The sequence below is a fragment of the Pseudophryne corroboree genome, chromosome 7 (assembly GCF_028390025.1).
Source record: "Pseudophryne corroboree isolate aPseCor3 chromosome 7, aPseCor3.hap2, whole genome shotgun sequence".
In the NCBI taxonomy this organism is placed as follows: Eukaryota; Metazoa; Chordata; class Amphibia; order Anura; family Myobatrachidae; genus Pseudophryne; species Pseudophryne corroboree.
In genome coordinates this window covers 344,995,042-345,016,766 of record NC_086450.1, presented here as the reverse complement: position 1 = coordinate 345,016,766, position 21,725 = coordinate 344,995,042, and the positions used below count along the sequence as shown (strand labels likewise).

The 21,725-nt window shown below is 44.4% G+C and overlaps 1 protein-coding gene across 1 annotated transcript in view; it reads left to right on the top strand.

Moving 5' to 3' along the window:
* The window catches only part of CLEC19A (C-type lectin domain containing 19A), a 61,058-nt gene that overhangs the window by 26,369 nt on the left and 12,964 nt on the right, over positions 1-21,725 (top strand). Inside the window, exon 4 of the mRNA XM_063932379.1 lies at positions 2,536-2,668. Within this exon, the coding sequence (XP_063788449.1) occupies positions 2,536-2,668 (133 nt within the window). The remainder of the gene's footprint in view (positions 1-2,535; positions 2,669-21,725) is intronic.

Below are 21,725 nucleotides of genomic sequence, written 5' to 3'. Positions count from 1 at the left end.
GTGTAAAAATAAAGCAGCCAGTATCTACCCTGCACAGAAACAACATAACCAGTGGCGGAAGTCCCGGAGGCAAATGAGTCATTTGCCGCTGGGCTCCAGCCCTCAGGGGGGCACAGATGAGCAGACCCTGCAACACAGGCGCGGGTTGAGCTAGGAGGCGAGCAACTACGCTCCCGGGGCTGGCCATATCCTATATACACAGCTAGCAATGCCCGTCTGAAGCCCCGCCCCCATGACAGCTGGCCCCGCCCCCGACCTGCACAAACTCACTGTATAGGATGGTGAACTGCTTTCTGCAGATCACCACAGGGATCCCTGGCACTTAGGATTGTTGCCCTACTCACTCTTACATGCAGGTCGGGTCCCCACTCTCTGGGATCACAACGGATCCCTTTCAGCTCTGCGTCTACAGCTGCCTGGCCCGCTCTCCTCCACTCCTCCCTCCTGCTCCCATTTCCAGGGCATAGTGTGCAGCTCTGCACTCAGTGCACTGTACACACACAGAAGATACCATTGCAAGTGGGACAGCGCTGCAGGGCACAGAGGTATATCCCTTCTCTGCTGTACAGTATGTTTCACTGTCCTCCTTACCATTCCTGCCTCTGTCCCTTCCCCATACTGTATATGTGCACTGCCCCCTCCCCATATCTGTCCCTCTGCCCCCCTCACTTCTGTCCCTCTGACCACTCCCTGTCTGTGAGCCCCTGCCCAGTGCCCATTCATCAATTCTGTGCCTATGCCCTCTCTTTATGTGTGCTTTTGCCCTTTCCCATCTAATCTTTGCCCCCTCCCCATATCCATGACTCTACCCCCTCACTTATGTTGCTCTAACCACTCCCTGTCTGTGTGCCCCTGCCCCATATTTGTACCTATACCCTCTCTGTATATGTGCTTTTGCCCTTTCTCATGTAATACTTAAATCTTCTGTATTATGTGCATTGTGTGAGCTCTAGTTGGCGCCGCGGATGGCTGCCTCGGTGCTGCTCTGCCAAGCAGCCTTAGTTTTTAGTCTTAAATGTATAATATGTCTACTGTACAGTTGCATATGTGCAGTATGAACTCATATGTCTAATGTTTGTAATGTATGCTACGTTTTTTCCTCCATGTTGCTGCTTGGCGATGCATTGTACCACAAAGAATTCCTAGTGTACGTCAGTACACCTGGCCAATAAAACTGATTCTGAAAACTGATTCTGATCTTTCCTTTGCCCCCTCCCCATATCCTTGACTCTGCTCCCCTTATATCTGTGCCTCTGTCCCCATCACTTCTGTTCCTCTGTTGCCCCTCATCTGTGCCTCTTCTCCCTCCCTATCTGCCCCTGACCCCTGTTTACCACTGCCCCTTTATCCATGTTTGCCTCTGCTGCCTCACCCAATGGCTTTTCTGGCTGCCGATCAGCCACTGGTGGGGAGGGGCACCACCGTCAATTTCGCCTCCGGGCGCCAGGTATAAACTTACGCCCCTGAACATAACCCACTCAAATCTAACTCTCTCTGCAAATGTTATATCTGTCACACCTGCAGTGCACATGGTTTTGCCCAACTGCCTACAAACTTGCTGCTGCGATCAACTCAGAATTACCCCCAATGTACAATAGGCTGACATTTACATAGTTTATAAGACAGGCAAGAAATGTGCAACTGTCCATCTGTGGGTGAAATATATTTTAAAAGGAAATCTAGAACCATTATATATTGTAAGAAAACTGTCTGATCTTTAAGCAACTCTCATATGGGGCGGGATGTACTAATGTACATCGCCGCCCTGCGCCACGATGCTGATCGCATATGTACTAACATATGCGATCAGCATTGCGGAGGATAGCTCTTCCGATAAGAGCTGTCCTCCGCGATGCGCAGCGACAGCCTGACTTCCAGGATTCGGCCCCAGAAGTCAGTCTGCGCTTGCGCGGGGTGACGGGGGCGGCCACAGGGCATGCTGGGAGGGATCCGATCGGATCCCTCACACAGCGCCGCGGAGAGAAGCCCATAGGCTTCTATGGACGTACGCCAGCTAAAGCGTACCCCGCCGCGGCGCTGTCCTGCCGGCCGGGGGTTAGTACATCAGGAAAATGCGGTAAACACGGAGTTTACAGCATTTTCCGCTTAGTACATCCCGCCCATGGTCCATTAGTCTTTGCTAGTTCTTCTTAGACCTTTAATCCCTTTCACTAATTCCAACCATATTCTACTCCCAAGGCCACCCTTATAATGAAAACAGTAAGTTTCATCCCTATGTATGGGAAGCACAGTACTGCACACTATTACTGATTCACAGCGCTGCACTCATGAGCACAATTCTGACCAGAGCTGAATAAGTGTGGGGTTTGTATGTTCTCCCCATGTTTTGTGGATTTCCTCCATGTGCTTCAGTTTCTTTCCACTCTCCAAAAAGATCCTGATTGGTTAGGAAGCAGCAGTGATAGCACCTCCAACCACATCTGAATCAGGCCCTATATGTGTTGAAAATGTAGAATATCCTTTTGTGGCACTGAGATGCTGAGTGAGTGTGTTGACTTGTCTTCTCAATGACAGGAAGGTGAGTTTGAGTGGACTGATGGAACGGCCCATGACTATAGTTATTGGGATGGAAATCAACCAGATGATGCTAGCAACAGCAGTCCAGAAGATGAGGACTGTGTACAGATATGGTACAGATACTACAGTGGTAAGTACTACGGCTGTGTGTACAGATATGGTACAGATACTACAGTGGTAAGTACTACGGCTGTGGAGCTCCTGCTTTTTATGTCATTTAAAAACATATTCCATGCATCTTAATAGCGTTTCTTTAGTATTGGGAATATTGAGGAGGAAATTTAAATAATGTAAAGAAGTAGTTACTTGCAAAGGTAAGTAGATGTGAAATAAGAGCTCAAATACCATTGCAGACATTATTTACCTTCCGTATTGATAAGAAATATAGAAGAGTCTGTAGGTAGAAGAGGAGGGAGAGGAAATATGGGCAAGGGGGAAATCCAGCCCCTGAAAGAAGTGGTATGCTAGCTGCAATCTATATAATCCCATTATATTAAACTACCATCAATATGCTCCCAGTAGTTTTGGTTGAATTAATTAATAAAGGGATCATTGCCCAGAAGCAAGGAGCCACTTACACATTTGCCGACCTTCTGGGGGGGAAACGGGGGGTGCGGGGTGCAGTCAGGCCGTCTCAGAGGGGTCAAGCAGAGTGCGTGCAGCATCGGATTAAACACATGGAGGCTCCCAGGCAGTCAAAATCTCGCCCCCCTCGCAAATTATCTCCTAATTCATTTTTAGTTATTTTACCAACCAACAGTCTACGATCTGGAAAACTGTAATGTGAATCTGATGTCGGTGGTTTATGTACTTTAAGTTGTTAATGGGTGCATTGCATTAATACAGTATTTTCTCTATAGGGTCTTTAATGTAAAGTTTTTGTTTCTTTGAGTTGATTCATTTTTTCTATCGTTTGTAAACACTTTAAGAAAGTTTGATTGAAACTTTCTTTCAAAATCACATCAATATTTTTTTGGTCCGTTGTCGAGGGCCCCTAAAAGACCCTGCGACAACGGTGCCTACTCAATGGTGCTTATTTGGTAATTTGGCACTGTGTGCGTGACTTGATAAGGTGGTGGCGCTGGGGCGTGATGTGGCTAAGGAGGCTGTGCAATTGCGCCATTGTGGCCATGCCTCTATTATATAATACCAAGATACGCCCCCACTTTACCGGCATTGTAAAGTGGGGGCGTGGCTTTGGTGACGTGGTATTGCACGAATCGTATCATCGTCCACCTGGTCTGACCACTTTACTCCATAAGCAGACGACAGCGTGGCGGGTGAAGGCCAGATCTAGTAGACTTGCCAACTTCTCTGGGCAACCAGAAGTGCCACTACATTTTCAGGTGGCCCAGCAGCCATTTCAGGAGGGTAGGCAAGTATTGCTACTTATATAGAAATTCATAAAAGTTAATGCAAACAAAAATTATCTGATATATATAAATTCTCTGTGGTCACCCCTTGGATAGTTTCTGGGGAAACTTAATTCATTTAAACAGTTGGATTTCCTTCAGAATATTGTTAATGAATAGGCCACACAGTATTTAGCAGCTTCATATCTCCTAAGCATTATCATATGCACACCACCAAGTGTCCTTCTTTCAGAGGTACCAGCCCTCCCTTTGCCCTTCTTACATCTTTGTATTTGGTCAGATGTACAGATCTTTATAGATAAAACCCCCATTCACTCCTGGGGGTAGATTTATTAAAACTTCTAAAACAGACAAGTGGTGGTGTTGTGTGAAGCGGGTGGTATTCATGTGACTGGCGGTCGGGAGACTGACAGTCACATGACCTCCTCCACCATCCCGACCCCTCACTATCCCGACCGCAGGTCGCCACCGAGCCCGTAAGTGGCTTGCTGCACTCGCCCCTCCCCGCCGGGATCCCGGCGTCGGTATGCTGCCGGGATCCCGGCGTCGGTAAGCTGAGCGGCGGTCTCCTGACCGCCGGTCAGCCGTACTACACCCGTGTGAAGCAACCAATCAGATTCTGTCTATAATTTTCTAGAATGCAATAGAGAAATGATCGCTAGAATCTGACTGGTTGCTATGGGCAACACCACCACTCATCTGTTTTAGAAGCTTTGGTAAATCCCCCTCCACCCACCCCTGAACTGCCCATTTGTCTTCTAATTTCAGTATCATGGTATCATATGTTTTTAATTTGAGTGATATAAGTTGTGGCAAAGCTGTAATTTCTGTGAGCCTGGATGTGAGGAACTGCTGAGATGCGTGTAGAAAAGTTAATCTGTAACATTCCCTCTGACCTTTTCAAATGATGGGAAGTATAGATGTGACCTAAGGCACTTACGGGGGTATTTACTAAGCCTTGAATGGTGATAAAGTGGTTGGAGATAAAGTACCAGCCAATAAGCTCCTAACTGCCATGTCTCAGGCTGGATTTGAAAAATGTCAGTTAGGAGCTGATTGGCTGATACTTTATCTCTGTCCACTTTATCTCTATTCAAGAATTAATAAATAGACCTCTAAGGGGTTATTTATAAAGAAGTGGTGATAAAGGTGGATTTCCTATCACCATAACAAAAAAAAATAACCTATTGCTGCTATTGATAAATTGCAGCAATAGGTAATTTTTTTTCGTTATGGTGATAGGAAATCCACCTTTATCACCATGTATAGAAAAGTAGATAACAATGTGTATAAAAAATGTAAATATTGAAAAAAATACTGACAATTGTAAATGTTTATTCAAATAATAAAGCATTTTTATAATTTATCTCACTTTATTATCATTATCCTGAGGTGGTGATTACAGAACAAGTACTGTGGCTTGTCTTTGCAAAGTTATCACTGATGAAACCCAAAATATTACTGAACATTTCTATAGGCCTAAATTGCAGCTTTTTAAGCACCAATTCTCCAGAGCTTTCACCACTGGATTCAAAAAAGCAATGGTAATACATGCAAAATAAGCCTGATTTTGCAATTATTATTATTGGCTTTTTAAGTCCAGTGGTGAAAGCCACCAAGATTCAGTGGCTGTTTAGTAAATATTCCAAGACTGCTTTCTGTCAGTAAATACTGTATCTGTCAGTAAATAGCCTCAAGATGGGTGTGATTCGGGATCCCGGTGGTCGTTATGCCGGCGTCACATAACCAACCATGAGAATGCCAAAAAGTGGACAGAGTAATTATTTTACGCCTCCCCTGCCCCTCACCCCTAACTCTAACTCGCCTGGGAATGGCGGCTAGGGCTAAGACCCAGGGGGTAGTGGCAAGGGCTAAGACTCTGGGGGGTGGCGACTACGGATAACCCCCTTCCCCCCAGTGCCTAACCATAAACCCTCCCCAATCCTAACAGCGGGCCTGATACTTACCATCAGGATGTCAGCGCTCAGTGGATTCTGAGTGGTATCGGGATTCCAGCAATGGTCACATAACCGCCGGAATCCCCAGTGCTGGGATGTTAACTGCTTCCCCTCAAGACAACTTAGACTGTTCCCACTTTAGGAGAAGCAGATTTCCTAACATTGCCAATACCAAAATGTACTACATGAAAATAATTTACTAAAACATATGGTTTAATGGGGCATGACCTAATCTCTAACCCTATAACCGAATTCTGATTTTTTTAAGTAAGCTCCCATACAATTTAATGTGTACAGCTGTTGTCCATATGTCTTTAGTGTCTTCTCGACAGATATGGTTAATGCTACTAGATTATATGTACAGATGCAATCTTACAGGCTACCTCATATATCTCAGTGCAGTCTTGTGATGATTGAGTACTAAAATGTTTCATGTGTATCATAAAGGGTAATGGATACATAGTAAAATATAACGAACAGTCTTTTATAGGGATGGGGATAAGCCACAGACTCTTAAGGGGCGTACACACGAAGAGATTTCTCCCAGAGATGTGTGCTGAGCGATCTAGCACAGACCGCTCAACACACAGCGCGATGTGTGCTGAGCGAGGGAGGGGGGTGCGTGCTGTCCCGCTGCAGCGCTCTCAGCGTTCTGAGTATATCCAAAGTGTGTCTCTCCACAGAGTTTTACTTCCACTCAGCATTCTCATACTCAGACTGAATAACAAGTTCCCTTTCAAAACTCAGACATGGGGGCAGCCATGTTGGATGCGGTCACCTGATCGATTTCAGCCATTACGATTGCTGCTCTCAGCCAGCTGATCGCAGGAGACAATCTCTGCTCCCTAGCAAGTATAAGAGGGGCAATCTTGGGAAGTCAAAAACTGCCAGTGCAATGATATTCGCAGCCTAGCTGTGTTTCTTTAGTTAGCTCCTGCAAAATTGTTTCCTATTCAGGGACTCCAGTGCAGATTTCCATCCTACTAGACCACCTCGTTCCAATCGGTTCCAGTCCGACACTCGCTCCAATCGTTTCCAGTCTAATACTAGCTCCATCAGTTCCAGTCCGATACTCTCTCCATTGGTTCCAGTCTGATAAGTCTTTCCATCGGTTCCAGTCTGAAAATCTTCCCAACGGTTCCAGTCCAATTATTGCTCCATCAGTTCTAGGCTGATATCTATATTCACAGTTCCAGGTAGTCACCAGCATCTCTGTTCTCAGTCCAGCATTCCAAGTCTCTGGATCTCAATTAGTAAATATACTCCTCAGTCTCCTGTCTCGTTACTCCTCATACTCTATCTAGTGCTAGCCCCTTGACTAGCACCAGTCAGGGGTCTGCGACCTGCATGTTGGGCGCAGCAAAGCCCAAACTAAATGCACATGTGCGGAAGACACGAGGGGGTTCTGTAGATAGAAGTCGAGTGATAACAGACAAGGACACTTTACTTCCTCCTGACCGCCGGGAAGGGCTCTTATCGGAGCCTGTGTCCTGGCGATTCTAATTGCTACATTCAAGCAGAACAAGAATCCTTATTGCTGAGATTTGCAATGATAAGGATCCAAGGGTTACATGCCCCTGTGTGACTATAGGGCATATGCCCTTGTGTGACTATAGGGCATACTCGTTCCCTAAAAAGACCCTCCTTTGTCACGTACACAAGGGGCAGTTGATGTGGCCCTATCAGGTAAGCGCGATAGTTCCCTCATTCAATTGTGCTGCCTAGCTTGTGACAGTTGGGAGATACGCAACACCAGATTTTGGTGAACAAGATAATAATAAATGTAGCCATACCATATAAATGTCACTGTAGCAAAATTCCACAACTCTATAGATTGTAAGCTTGCGAGCAGGGCCTTCCTACCTCTATGACTGTTTGTTATCACCCAGTTTGTTATATCATTGTTATTTCCAATTGTAAACCGCAACAGAATTTTCTGCGCTATATAAGAAACTGTTAATAAATAAATAAAGAAATAAACTTATGGATATTTATGAAATCTTGGCGAGAGATAAAGTGGATGCAGATAAAGTAACAACAAATCGGCTTCTTTCATATTTCTGGCCCAGTCCTTATGACAGAAGTTGATTGGTTGGTACTTTATCGCTCTCCGTTTTATCTCTCTCTGATATTTGCTAAATCCCAAATCATTGTGGGGCTGTTGCAGCACCTTCCTGGCAGAACCCCAAACAGGCCCATGTACTTTGCATACTCCCACAACCCACTTGGTGCCCCTGAGGTCGCCTACCACTGATCTCAGATTTACCTTTACTACATATTTCAGACTACACTGCTCTCCCCCTGTAAGAGCGACATCTGCATTAGTTTATCATTAATAGAAGCTTATCTAGAAACCGCTGGTTATCAATCCCCATGCCAGGTCATGTAGTCTGCATACATGAAACCAGCACACGCCTAAAGAAATCCCCCTCAGTGAGATGCTGATGTATTACTTCGTAACCCTTTCACTACCAGGTAGTAAAAGTGCTGCATGTAATAGATATAGTACAGTATATAGCAGAGGTAAGATCTTCCTCTTGTCATCTCTATCTGCTTAGTATATCAGAGGGCTGCCTTCCATAACATTCCAAGCATCACAATTGTAAGCTTGCTGCTGTTGAGGGTGACATTATGTGTCTGTGCCAATGCAATCTGCATCTGAGGGTGGATGCTTGATTCTTCCCTATTAGCATATTCCATCTAAAGGTTACTCATTTGCATACCTCCTGTCAGGCTCCAGGAGCTCAGAATCATGTCTCTATTTTTTAGATTGCTTCACTTATTCCCCTTTCTGTCACTAAGGCAATTAAAACAGTAATATGAATTTATCATAACAAGGCTTGTGGGGTTTATGCATCTCCAGCACAGCAGCTGCTTAAGAAAGGACACGCATAATTATATCACAGCAAAACAAGATACGTTTGCGCTTTTTAATGTTTAGAATGAGTGTTATTTATTATTAAAGTATGGTATCTGGAAGGGGAAAGACCAGAAGTTACTGTTGAGGGAAGAAAAATCCAATACAGAGTATTGGAAGTAGGGGCAATATATTCATCTGCCTGTAAAATAGGATTGCAGTGAGCTGACCCTGGATAAATAGGTTGTAGGAAAATAAATACACGTAAGTCTACATTCATCAGCAGCGCTGTGTACATCAGACACCATGCGGCACCCGGGACTCAGCATAAGGCATGATCACAGTTTTACTAAGCCTGCCCCCAGACTCTTGAGAAACTAGTCAATAGGAGTCTGGGGGCGGGCTTAGAAGGACTGTGTTGTGTTATGCTGAGTCCCGGGTGCCGCATGGCACCTGATGCACACAGTGCTGCCGATCCCCGGGGGAACCAGCATGCACATATATTCAAATACTAATACTAGTGTCTGGCGCTATTGATAATAATTATGTTAAAACAGTTGTGGATGGGTGTCTAGATCTATACTCACACCCAATCCACACAAGACAATCTAAACTTGCTCACGCAACTCATGCAATCTGAATAGCCGCAAACAGGGTATAGTGGCCTGTGGATGTGGCCAACACAATCTCACCTGATTGAAACCAGGTGTACCAAAAGCAAAACTGAATAACCCCTTGCGCTAATTAATTGAAGGCAACATGACATGAAAACACAGAAGTTAATTAATTAAGATAATTTTAATGTCTATAAAATCAATCATATATGAGTTAACTAGACACAATCATAAAAAATTGAGTTAATTAGTATGCGCATACAAAAATAAAAAAGCTAAATGCTAGACCTACTATTTGAGCATAAGAGGTGGATCATATAGCTACTTGTGACCACAAATGACTGATTCAATAATCATAGGTAGACAGTGTCCTGAATTTTCTTCTCAAAAAAGGACAGTCCCATTAGATGTGCTCATATAAATTTGTTTAAGTAAATACCAAATGTTAGGTTGAACCAAATAATCAAATGTGGATGGTTCTTTTACATGTGATAAAGCTATCCAGACAACATGGAGGAAATAGGTACAGTATATCACCCAGGGCTTGGTGCACGGCAAGCACCTATAGAAGAAAAGCTCCCGTCTGCCACCTGTTGGACTGTCCTTTTTTGAGAAGAAAATTCAGGACACTGTCAACCTATGATTATTGAATCAGTCATTTGTGGTCACAAGTAGCTATATGATCCACCTCTTATGCTCAAATAGTAGGTCTAGCATTTAGCTTTTTTATTTTTGTATGCGCATGCTAATTAACTCAATTTTTTATGATTGTGTCTAGTTAACTCATATATGATTGATTTTATAGACATTAAAATTATCTTAATTAATTAACTTGTGTGTTTTCATGTCATGTTGCCTTCAATTAATTAGCGCAAGGGGTTATTCAGTTATGCACATATATTCATACTTGCCTACCTGACCCTCTCCATGAGGGAGAAAATGCTCTGTTCCTGGACTTTCCTTGTAATGTATGATTGACATCACCTGTGGTGAGCCAGTTAGTTGATAAGAAAGGTGTTTCACCACAGGTGATGGCAATCATACATTACCAGGAAAGTCCAGGAACAGAGCATTTTCTCCCTCATGGAGAGGGTCAGGTAGGCAAGTATGCATATGTTACATACATCAGAACATGTATGATTATATGTGCTATGCAGTTTCCCCCTGCACTATGTGGTCAGCGCTGCAGCCGCCGCTGTTCAGGAGTTTGCTCTGGTTCCTCCAACTGATTTTCCAATTCTGATTACACTAAAGCAGTCGTTCTCAAACTCGGTCCTCAGGACCCCACACAGTGCATGTTTTGCAGGTAACCCAGTAGGTGCACAGGTGTATTAATTACTCACTGACACATTTTAAGAGGTCCACATGTGATTTCACTTGTGATTCTGTGAGGAGACCTGCAAAACATGCACTGTGTGTGGTCCTGAGGACAGAGTTTGAGAACCTGTGCACTAAAGGATTACCAAACCTTGGATTATATTACATAGCTCTCACTATTAAACAGACCCTCCAACATGAACCGCCCCACTAGGTACAAAATGCTCTGTTTCTGGACTTCCCTCTTAATTTATGATTTCTATCACCTGTGTTGAACTAGTTAAATGATAAGAAAGATGTTTCTTCACAGGTGATGGCAATAATAAATTAAGAGGGAAGTCCAGAAACAGAGCATTTTGTACCTAGTGGGGCGGGTCATGTTGGAGGGTATGTATTACATACCTCCCAACCAGACCCTCTCCAGGAGGGACAGAATGCTCTGCTCCTGGACTTCCCTCTTAATATATGATTGCCATCACCTGTGCTGTAACACCTTTCTTATCCATTCACCTGTTCAACACAGGTACCGGCAATCACACATTAAGAGAAAAGTCCAGGAGCAGAGCATTCTGTCCTTCCCGGTGAGGGTCATGTTGGGAGGTATGTTATTATTCATAAATATATGCATTACCAGTTAAAGGTTTTAGAAGACCCTAATTTTCACAAATTTGAAATGTTTGCACTTTAATTTCTCAGTATACTCTTTTGGAGATAAAAAAAAGAAATCATAGAAACATTTCATTTGTAAAATGTAACGTCATTTTTTGATGCATCAAAATAATCACCTGTTACAGATATATTACCGACTTATACGATTTCGGAATTCTGCCTACAATGGACATCACATATTTTTTGTGACATTCCCACGGATGTGTTGCACTTATAGGTTGCTTTGCTTTCATCCTTCTGCCCTATTCATCCCAAATTACTGTAGCTCAGTCTGGAGTCTGTACTGGCCATTTCATGCATTGAAGCCTACTGTCTTGTTCTGTTCCTTAAAGGTAGTTCTGACGGGATCAGTATGATTCACTGAGGATCAGGATGCCAGCCGTCAGTATACCGACAACAGCATCCCATTCGCTAGTATGCCGGCAGCGGTGCAAGCGCAGAGAGTCCCCTTGCAGGCTCGCTGCGCTCACCACAGTTTCTACTCCTGCTCTATGGGTGTCGTGGACACCCACGAGTGGGAATAGCCCACTCGTATCCTGACTGCCGGGATCCCGACTACCGGCAAATCAACTGCATACCGTTCTGACATATGGTATTGCATGGCACTGTAAGAAGCTGTGGTAGTCCTTTTGATTCTGAATGCTAGTTACCCTGTGTAAGTCGCCAACTTGGGACCCAGAAAACAAGCCCCAGACCATCACACTTCCTCTGTATGTTTGGCAGTAGGTGTCAAAGGGTTTTATTTAATAAGCGACATCTTGTAAAATTGCTTGTAAAAATATGTTTAAACCCGTTTTACTGGGCTAAGCAGTCGGATCATATGTATTGTCACTGAGTACTGTTAGCGGGAACCTGCTATATTTCTGATTCCATTAATTGGCAGGATCAGTATGGATGACCGCCGGACGGGATGCCGGTGGTCAAAATACCGACATCGGAATACCTAAAGGTGAAATCCTGACAGGGGTGAGTATGCTTTGCTAACCCCTCTTCCCTACCTCCTAACCCTAACCCTCCCTCCCCACAGCCTAAACCTAACTTCCCCCTTAGTGCCTAACCCTAACCTCCTGCTGGTGGTGCCTAATCCTTACCCCCCCCTGCCCGGCAGCCTAAACCTAACCCTCCGCCCCTTTGAGCCTAAACCTAACCTCCTACCCCCTGCAGCCTAACCGTAACACCCCTTGAGTTGCCTAAACCTGACCCCTCCACGCCCGACACTAACCTGAGCGCTGCGCTACTTACAACTGTTGGTATCCCGGCTGTCGGAGTTCCGGTGCCAGTCTTCTTAACCAGTCTGGATTCCGATGTCTGCGTACTGATGGGTGTCGGGATCCCGAAGACGGTATTTTGACTTCCGGGATTCCAACCTTAACCGCATACCTTAATTGGCACGTGGTCACCTCAGGGTCATGCTTATGTAGTGGTTAAAGTGGGGATGGGACGACGTGGAGGAACTGAGTTCCACCACGTGTAATGGTAGGGGGAACTAGTTCCACCACCTCCATTTCCCTGCACAGTAATTACAACAGAAACACCTGCCCCATCACCTACATCAATAGATGATGTAGGCTGTGCTAGTGTTGCTGATGAGCTGCAGCCATCCCCCACCCCCTTTCCTCAAGTCCTGGTGGCTCCATGGTCCTCCTCCATTTACAAGCCACCCTTCCTGGTACTCACACGCACTGTGGGGGTCATTCCGACCTGTTCGCACGCTGCTGTTTTTCACAGCGCAGTGATTAGGTCACTACTGCGCATGCATATGCACCGCAATGCGCAGGCGTGTTGTGTGGTTACAAAGCGGATCGTTACTGAGCGATGAATTTAACGAAGAATCCATTCGCACAGCCGATCACAAGGAGATTGACAGAAAGAAGGCGTTTATGGGTGTCAACTGACCGTTTGCTGGGAGTGTTTGGGAAAACACAGGCATGTCCAAGCATTTGCAGGGCGTGGTGTCTGACGTCAATTCCGGGACCAGACAGGCTGAAGTGATCGCAGCGGCTGAGCAAGTTCAGACCTACTCAGAAACTGCACAAAATGTTTTTGCAGAGCTCGGCTGCACAGGCGTTCGCACCCTTGCAAAGACAAAATACACTCCCTTATAGGCAGTGACTATCTGATCACAGCTCTGCAAAAAGTAGCCAGCGAACGATCAACACAGAATGACCCCCTGTGTCTGTTGGACAGCATTCATCCACTCCTTAGGTCCCAGTGGCTTCCTTTTCCAGCACGGCGTATGTGATGTCATGCTGTCACCACTGCTGAAGTGAAGAGGAGCCGTGAAGAAGAGCAGCCTCTGTGCATCTTGAAGACAAGATGAGAGGGGGCTGGAGGGACAAGAGAGGTGGGGAAGCTGCTGGAGGGATACAGGGCATTGCGCTGCTGGAGGGGCACAGGCGGTGAACTGCTAGAGTGACATAAGGGGCACACTGTGGGCATTATGTGTATAAGCAGCACTACTGTGTCATTATGTGTAAGGGGCACTACTATTGTGGGCATTGTGTGTAAGGGGCATTACTACTGTGGGCATTCTGTATATAAGCGACACTACTACTGTGGGCATTTTGTATATAAGCGGCACTTCTGTGGGCATTATGTGTATAAGGGACACTACAGTGGTCATTATGTGTAAGGGACACTACAACTGTGGCCATTATGTGTAAGGGGCACAACTACGGTGGGTACTGTATGTAAGGGGCACTACTGTGTGGCATAACATATATAGAGGGTACCATTGTGTAGTGCAATGTGCATAAAGGGCACTACTGAGTGATGTAACCTGAATAAGTGGCATTACTATGTGGTTTAATATGAATCAGGGGCACTGCATACGGTGTAATGCGAATAAGATTGTGCTACTATGTTGTGCAGTTTGAATTGGGTGTACTATTAAGTGACCATGCTGCTTCTTTGTAATATCAGCGTCCCTTTATAAAGTATGGAAAGTAGGGCACTAATTTATACAGTAGTTTGCAGGGGAGTACCGAAAACACTAGCACTGGCAATGGCTCCGCTAAATGTGAGGGGGAGGGGGGTAACTTCTCTTTATAGTTTAGCAGTCCTTACATTAAATAATGTCAAATATGTTTACTTAGTGAAATCCTTAGAAGTATGTAGTTAGTTACCACCAGTATTATTCACGTGGCTGCAGCAAAGACCTCAGACTAGCATGGATTTTCCCATGTGGGCACTGTAGAAGGTAATGTGCCGAGCATATGGATAAAGCAGGTGATGACATATGTTATTTTGTTGAAAAAAAAAAAAATGGCAATGATACTGAAATAAGGAACAAATGCCAACTTGAACTCACCTCTGTGCCCAGCTAAGTGTCTCTCCAGTCCATAAAGTAGCTGCGGTAAGGAGCTTGGAGTTCCAGCACAGAGGTTTAAATTATAATAATGATGAGCGTAAAACTTTCAGTTTCATAAATAAAAAAAAGGTGTCGGCATTGGCTAGCACTATAGGAAAAGCGCTGGATGCTTTGCTCCTACAAACATTTGCAAACATGTCAGGTCTGGTTAAAGTGAACTTGTGTGCATCAAATGAAAGTATCTACAAGTTTTGTAAATATGTAGGACCCTATTCAGTAAGAGTTGCAGATTCTGCTGAAAAGCAGAATCTGCAACTGCTTCTGTAGCATGCTGGGGGTCGCCCAGCGCAGGGCAAAGGCCACCCAGCATGCTAATTGGCGGCCAGCGATGCGATTGCAAAAACAATTGCGATCGCATCACTGTGGCAGAATTTAAGAATGACCCCCCTGCAGACACAGCTAGGTTGCGTATGCAGTCAGCCGTCGCCATTTTTCGGGTTGCAGCGGCAGCGTGTGATGTCACGCAATTGCCCTGAAAACGATCCGCCCCCTTTTCGCAACCACATTGCTGCAACACTGCCCCCTGCTGTCAATCACATTGTGGACACATCCTACGGGGATGCGACCGCAATGTGAGTACTCGTGCATGCGCACAGCGCCCACTGCGTATGTGCAGTTTAGCAAAGATCGCTTTTGAGATTTTTGCTAAACAGCAATCCAAGATGAATGAGGGCCTTAATGCCAAACTTGCTAAAGTGATGCTTGTTCTAAACATTTGCTGATGTTTAGAGTTTACAATACATATGACTCCTTTATTACCTTTCCCTCCCCTTATATAATTCCTGTACTGTGGATTATCCCCTATTTTCCACTCCAGATGCTGGCTCCAAGCACCAATACTCTCCACAATATCTGTCCCGTGATTGTGTACCTTTGCATCTTCATCTCTAAATTCTTTCCTTACGTTAGTCCAGACCAACAGTCAATCTCTCACTTGCTGATCTTTACCTTCCTGGCAAGTGTGCCTGCCTGACCCCCTTTAATTTCTTACCTGTCATTTCCAGAAGATCCTGAATTTTAACTAGGAATAATGTCATTCCAATTTATACTTTTCAAATAACAGTTTCCAATAAAACAGCAGACAACACCATGAGTTTCAGAATCTAATTATGAATTGCCCATCCTCCCCTGACCTCTCCCCTGCTCTCCTCACTCGTATCTCCAACTGTCTCTCTGCTATCTCCTCCTAGACGTCCCAGCGTTTTCTTAAACTTAACATGTCTAAGACTGAGCTGATCATCTTCCCTCCCTCCCACATAACCTCACTTCTCACAATTTCATTGCACAACTATCTCCTCTAGCCCCCAAGTGCGATGTCTTGGAGTAATCCTTGACTCCTCGCTCTCCATCAAACCACACATTCAGTACCTCTCACAAACCTGCCATTTCCATCTCAAAAACATCTCCAGGATCAGACCCTTTCTTACCCAGGACACTACTAAGACCCTCATCCACTCACTGGTCATCTCCAGATTGGACTACTGCAATCTCCTCCTATCTGGCCTCCCTCAAAAATGCCTCTCTCCACTCCAATCTATCCTCAATGCTGCTGCCCATCTCATCTTCTTCACCAAACGTACTACATCCACATCCCCTCTCTTGCAGGACCTTCACTGGCTCCCCTTCCCATTCAGAATCCAATTCAAGCTTCTCACACTCGCCTACAAAGCCCTTACCCACTCTTCTCCCTCTTACATCTCTGACCTTATCTCTCTTTACATTCCCAACATCCTCTTTGCTCTGCTAATGCACGCTGTCTCTCCTGCAACTGATTACCTCCTCCATCTACTACCTACAAGATTTTGCAGGTGCTGCTCCCTATCTCTGGAATGTTCTACCTCTCCCCATCCGACTCTCCACCTCTCTACAAAACTTCAAACGGGCTCTCAAGACCCACTTCTTCACCAAACCCAGCCAACTCTTCTCCTAACCCTCTTGTCTATGCTCACTGTCTACCCCTTCTATGTCACCCCAGTCTACGAAAAGCTTACTTCTTCTGAGCTTGGTCTTTTGGCTGCGTTAGCTGTTAAAATAAGGGCTCGTACTATACCTATGGATCCCTCTCTGGTAATGGCCGCTTGCACATGTGTGGTTGGATCTGAACCTGGAAGTAAAGTGATTGCGCAAGCTCCCTGCAAGTCTTTGTAAATACATTGTCCCAATACATAATTCCGTATATATTATACAGTATGAGACATTTTATTTATCACGTCATTTATGTGGACAATGATAACTTGTCCCCTTAGGGGAGATTAATCAAAGCTTGGAGAGAGAGAAAATGGAAGCTTTGATAAATCAACCCCTTAATGTTTTATTTTCTGCTTCTGTAACTAAGGGTCTGATTCATATACATCCTGTGTCTTTGTATGCAGTGGCTGAGCTAAAATATGCTAATGCTGTAGGAAGTGCCTTGTGTTGGCTTCCGTGATCCGCTGTTAGAAGACGCAGCATCAGATCACTCTGCATTAGCATCGGTCATCTGAGTATCCCTCAGGTTACCCAGGAATGCCAGTGTTTTCATGCAGTGGGGGCCCGTGTACACAGCCACTGAACTTAGCACACCCAGAAAATGATGCTGACGCGCCCCCATTTTCTGTAATGCTGGCTATCGCTGTCCCTTCCCTGCCCCCAAATGACTGACATGCTGCGGCTTGGGTGGAACTGCGACCTTAGTCACAGACAGAGGCCTGCACATGCTCAGTACATATTCTGACATATGCATATCATATGTACATGCAGATCTCAGAACATTGGTGATGTACTGTATGCAAACCATTGGGTTTACGTTCATCTCTGAATCTGACCCTATGACATATTTGTTGTGCTGTATACCTTTTTAAGTTAAATATTACCCCATTATCCATGTTTCTATTTTCACATTTTATGACATATAATACAGTTATGTAAGTCATCTCATTCTAGTAGATGTGCTGTGTCACAAGTCTATTTACTAAGCCTTGGATGGAGATAAAGTTGAACTGAGATAAAGTCCCAGCCAATCACCTTCTAACTGGCATGTCACAGGCTGTGTTTGAAAAATGACAGTTAGGAGCTGATTGGCTTGGACTTTATCTCAAGTTTGGCAGCCATCTTGAGGTCGGGAATTGGGAAGGTAGTCATGTGACATATCAAGTAGATGCAGAATTTCATAATAAAAACAATGATGTTCTTAATTTTAATGTATCTTTATTCATTCTCGAGTTTTAAGTGAGTTTTCTTTTGCAGGTACTATGGGGGTCATTCCGAGTTGCGAGCTAGTTTTAGCAGCCGTGCAAACGCTATGCCGCCGCCCACTGGGGAGTGTATTTTAGCTTAGCATGTGCAGGCGAGCTCTGCAAAAACAGTTTGTGCAGTTTCAGAGTAGCTCTGAACCTACTCAGCGCTTGCGATCACTTCAGCCTATTCGTGTCCGGAGTTGATGTCATACACCCGCCCAGCGACCACCCAGCCACGCCTGCATCTTTTCAGACACGCCTGCATTTTTGCAAACACTCCCTGAAAACGGTCAGTTGACATCCAGAAACGCCCCCTTCCTGTCAATCTTCTTGCGGCCGTCAGTGTGACTGAAAACTTCTAGAACCTGTGCAAAACAACAAATGGCTTTGTACCCGTACGTCACGCGTGTACATAGTGGTGCATATGCATGTGCAGAAATGCCTATTTTTAGACTGATCACTGCGTTGCGAACAACGGCAGCTAGCAATCAACTCGGAATGACCTCCTTTATGCAAAAACTTGAGAATTAATAAAGATATGTTAAAATGAAGACACCATTTTTTTAATGAAATTCTGCATCTGTTTGATATGCCACATGACTACCTTCCCAATTAGAAAATTAGAGTTGTATCCAAGATGGTCAATTTCAAGATGGCCACCATGCTGATGACATACCCTAATTTTTTTTTTACCCCACTCCCTTATCACATGTGTAGACACTGGATTAATATTTCCTTACTCATTTTCTTTTAATAATGGTGTTTCCACACTTATGGACCACCATGTATATACTGCGTGTAGATATATATTGTGACATGGAACACATACACCAGGTAATAGTTCCACAGTGCAGGTTTATTGTCCACAGCTTTTCCAAAAGTACGTAATTAACAGATGAACATTAGCATTTACTAGGAAGTCGCAGGTTACAGAATAATTCACAGCAGTTCTTTGCATACAAAGTGTAAATTCTCAACAGACCATTGATCCACTACACCTAACAGTAGCCACCTCGCTGTCCTATCACCTGGGCGACTAATTCACCATCAGGACCACTGTCTATTGTGTCTGAAACCATTTTAACAGCAGGCTGACAGGTGTCTGCTATTCATGCTTGCTATTGCTCAGACTGGATCAAACTGAATATCTGGACTGGACACACCCTGCTGTTCCACATCCACGGAAGGCATGTTTATGTTGTCCCTGTCACAATGTCTGTCTATCTATCTATCTATCTATCTATCTATCTATCTATCTATCTATCTATCTATCTATCTATCTGTCTATCTAAAATATATCTATATCTATATATATATATATATATATATATATATACATATATTAGAGATGAGCGGGTTCGGTTCGTTGAGATCCGAACCCCCCCGAACTTCACCTAATTTACACGGGTCCGAGGCATACTCGGATCTTCCCGCCTTGCTCGGTTAACCCGAACGAGGCCGAACGTCATCATCCCGCTGTCGGATTCTCGCGAGATTCGTATTCTATATAAAGAGCCGCGCGTCGCCGCCATTTTCACTCGTGCATTGGAGATTGAACGGAGAGGACGTGGCTGCGTTCTCTCCCTGAAAAGCTCCGTATCTGTGATCAGTGTGATGCAAATATCTGTGCTCAGTGTGCTGCAAATATCTGTGCTCAGTGTGCTGCAAATATCTACGTTCTGTGCCTGAAAACGCTCCATATCTGTGCTCAGTGTGCTGCAAATATCTGTGCTCAGTGTGCTGCATTGTGGGGACCACCAGTATATAATTATAGTAGTACAGTACAGTAGGCCATTGCTGTATCTTGCAGCTCTGTGTCAAGTATACCATCCATATCTCTGCTGCAGTATATAGTAGGACAGTACAGCATTTTGGTGATCAGCAGTACACATATAGTACAGTACAGTAGGTCATTGCTGTATCTTGCAGCTCTGTGTAACTTCTAGTATCCTGATCAGTGCTCAATATCTGCTGCATTGTTGTGACCATTATGTATACAGTACTGTGCGATGTGTGTTATACACCTGGTGATTTTATACATCCTGTAATTTGTACTGAGCGATGTGTAAAATACACCTGGGGATTATACACCCTGTATTCTGTACTGTGCAATGTTTGTGATACACCTGGTGATTATACACCCTGTATACTGTACTGAGCGATGTGTGAGATTCACCTGGAGATTATATACCCTATATACTGTACTGTGCGATGTGTGTTATACACTTGGTGATTATACATCCTGTAATCTGTACTGAGCGATGTGTGAGATACACCTGGGGATTATACACCCTATATACTGTACTGTGCGATGTGTGTGATACACCTGGTAATTAATTATACACCCTGTATACTGTACTGTGCGACGTGTGTTATACACCTGGTGATTATACATTCTGTAATCTGTACTGAGCGATGTATGAGATACCCCTGGGGATTATACACCCTATATACTGTACTGAGTGATGTGTGAGATACACCTGGGGATTATACACCCTGTATACTGTACTGTGCGACGTGTATTATACACCTGGTGATTATACATCCTGTAATCTGTACTGAGCAATGTGTGAGATACACCTGGGGATTATACACCCTATATACTGTACTGTGTGATGTGTGAGATACACTGGGGATTATACACCCTATATACTGTACTGTGCAATGTGTGTGATATACCTGGTAATTAATTATACACCCTGTATACTGTACTGTGCGACGTGTATTATACACCTGGTGATTATACATCCTGTAATCTGTACTGAGCGATGTGTGAGATACACCTGGGGATTATACACCCTATATACTGTACTGAGTGATGTGTGAGATACACCTGGGGATTATACACCCTGTATGCTGTACTGTGCAACGTGTGTTATACACCTGGTGATTATACATCCTGTAATCTGTACTGAGCGATGTGTGAGATACACCTGGTAATATCTGTGCTCAGTGTGCTGCATTGTGGGGACCACCAGTATATAATTATAGTAGTACAGTACAGTAGGTCATTGCTGTATCTTGCAGCTCTGTGTCACTGCAAGTATCCATTCCATATCTGTGCTGCATTGTTGTGAGCAGCATATAGTAGGACAGTGCAGCATTTTGGTGACCAGCAGTATACATATAGTACAGTACAGTAGGCCATTGCTGTTGATAATGTCGATTATCTTTACAGGAATAAAAGCTATACCTTAAACACACCTTAAATACACTTTAAACCTTTAGCCGCTGTGGCCGCTATACTTAATTCACACTACGCACCTTTTACGCTATTAGCGTAATAGGGTTCCGTAGTGTACGGACATCGCGTACACACGCCGCGCTGACGGTACAAAGTACTCGCAGCGCATACACACCCAGAGATACACTTGAAACCTTCACAGTAATGCAATGCAATGATATTACACTCTAAACCTTATGCAGCAATGCAGTGTGATGCTATTACACTTTAAACCTTATGCAGCAATGCAGTGAGATGCTATTACACTTTAAACCTTATCAGGGCAATGAGCACCAGACACCAATTGTGATTAACCGCTGGGTTCCGACACCACAGTGGATTATTTCTGGAAGGGGGTTTACAATACAAATTATACACTACAATACAAGACAATATATATAACAGAATAATGGCTACAGTCAATGTACATACGTGAGAATATTCGCGTGCGCTTCCTGATCCAGTCCTCCGTAATCAAATAGATAACGTTGTGAGTCTTGTGGCTGGCCGGCCTGCAGCAGGCTTTATTTATACAAGTCTTCCAAAAGCAATACAAAGGATACTGTTCCCTTTGTCCATTGGACACAGGGA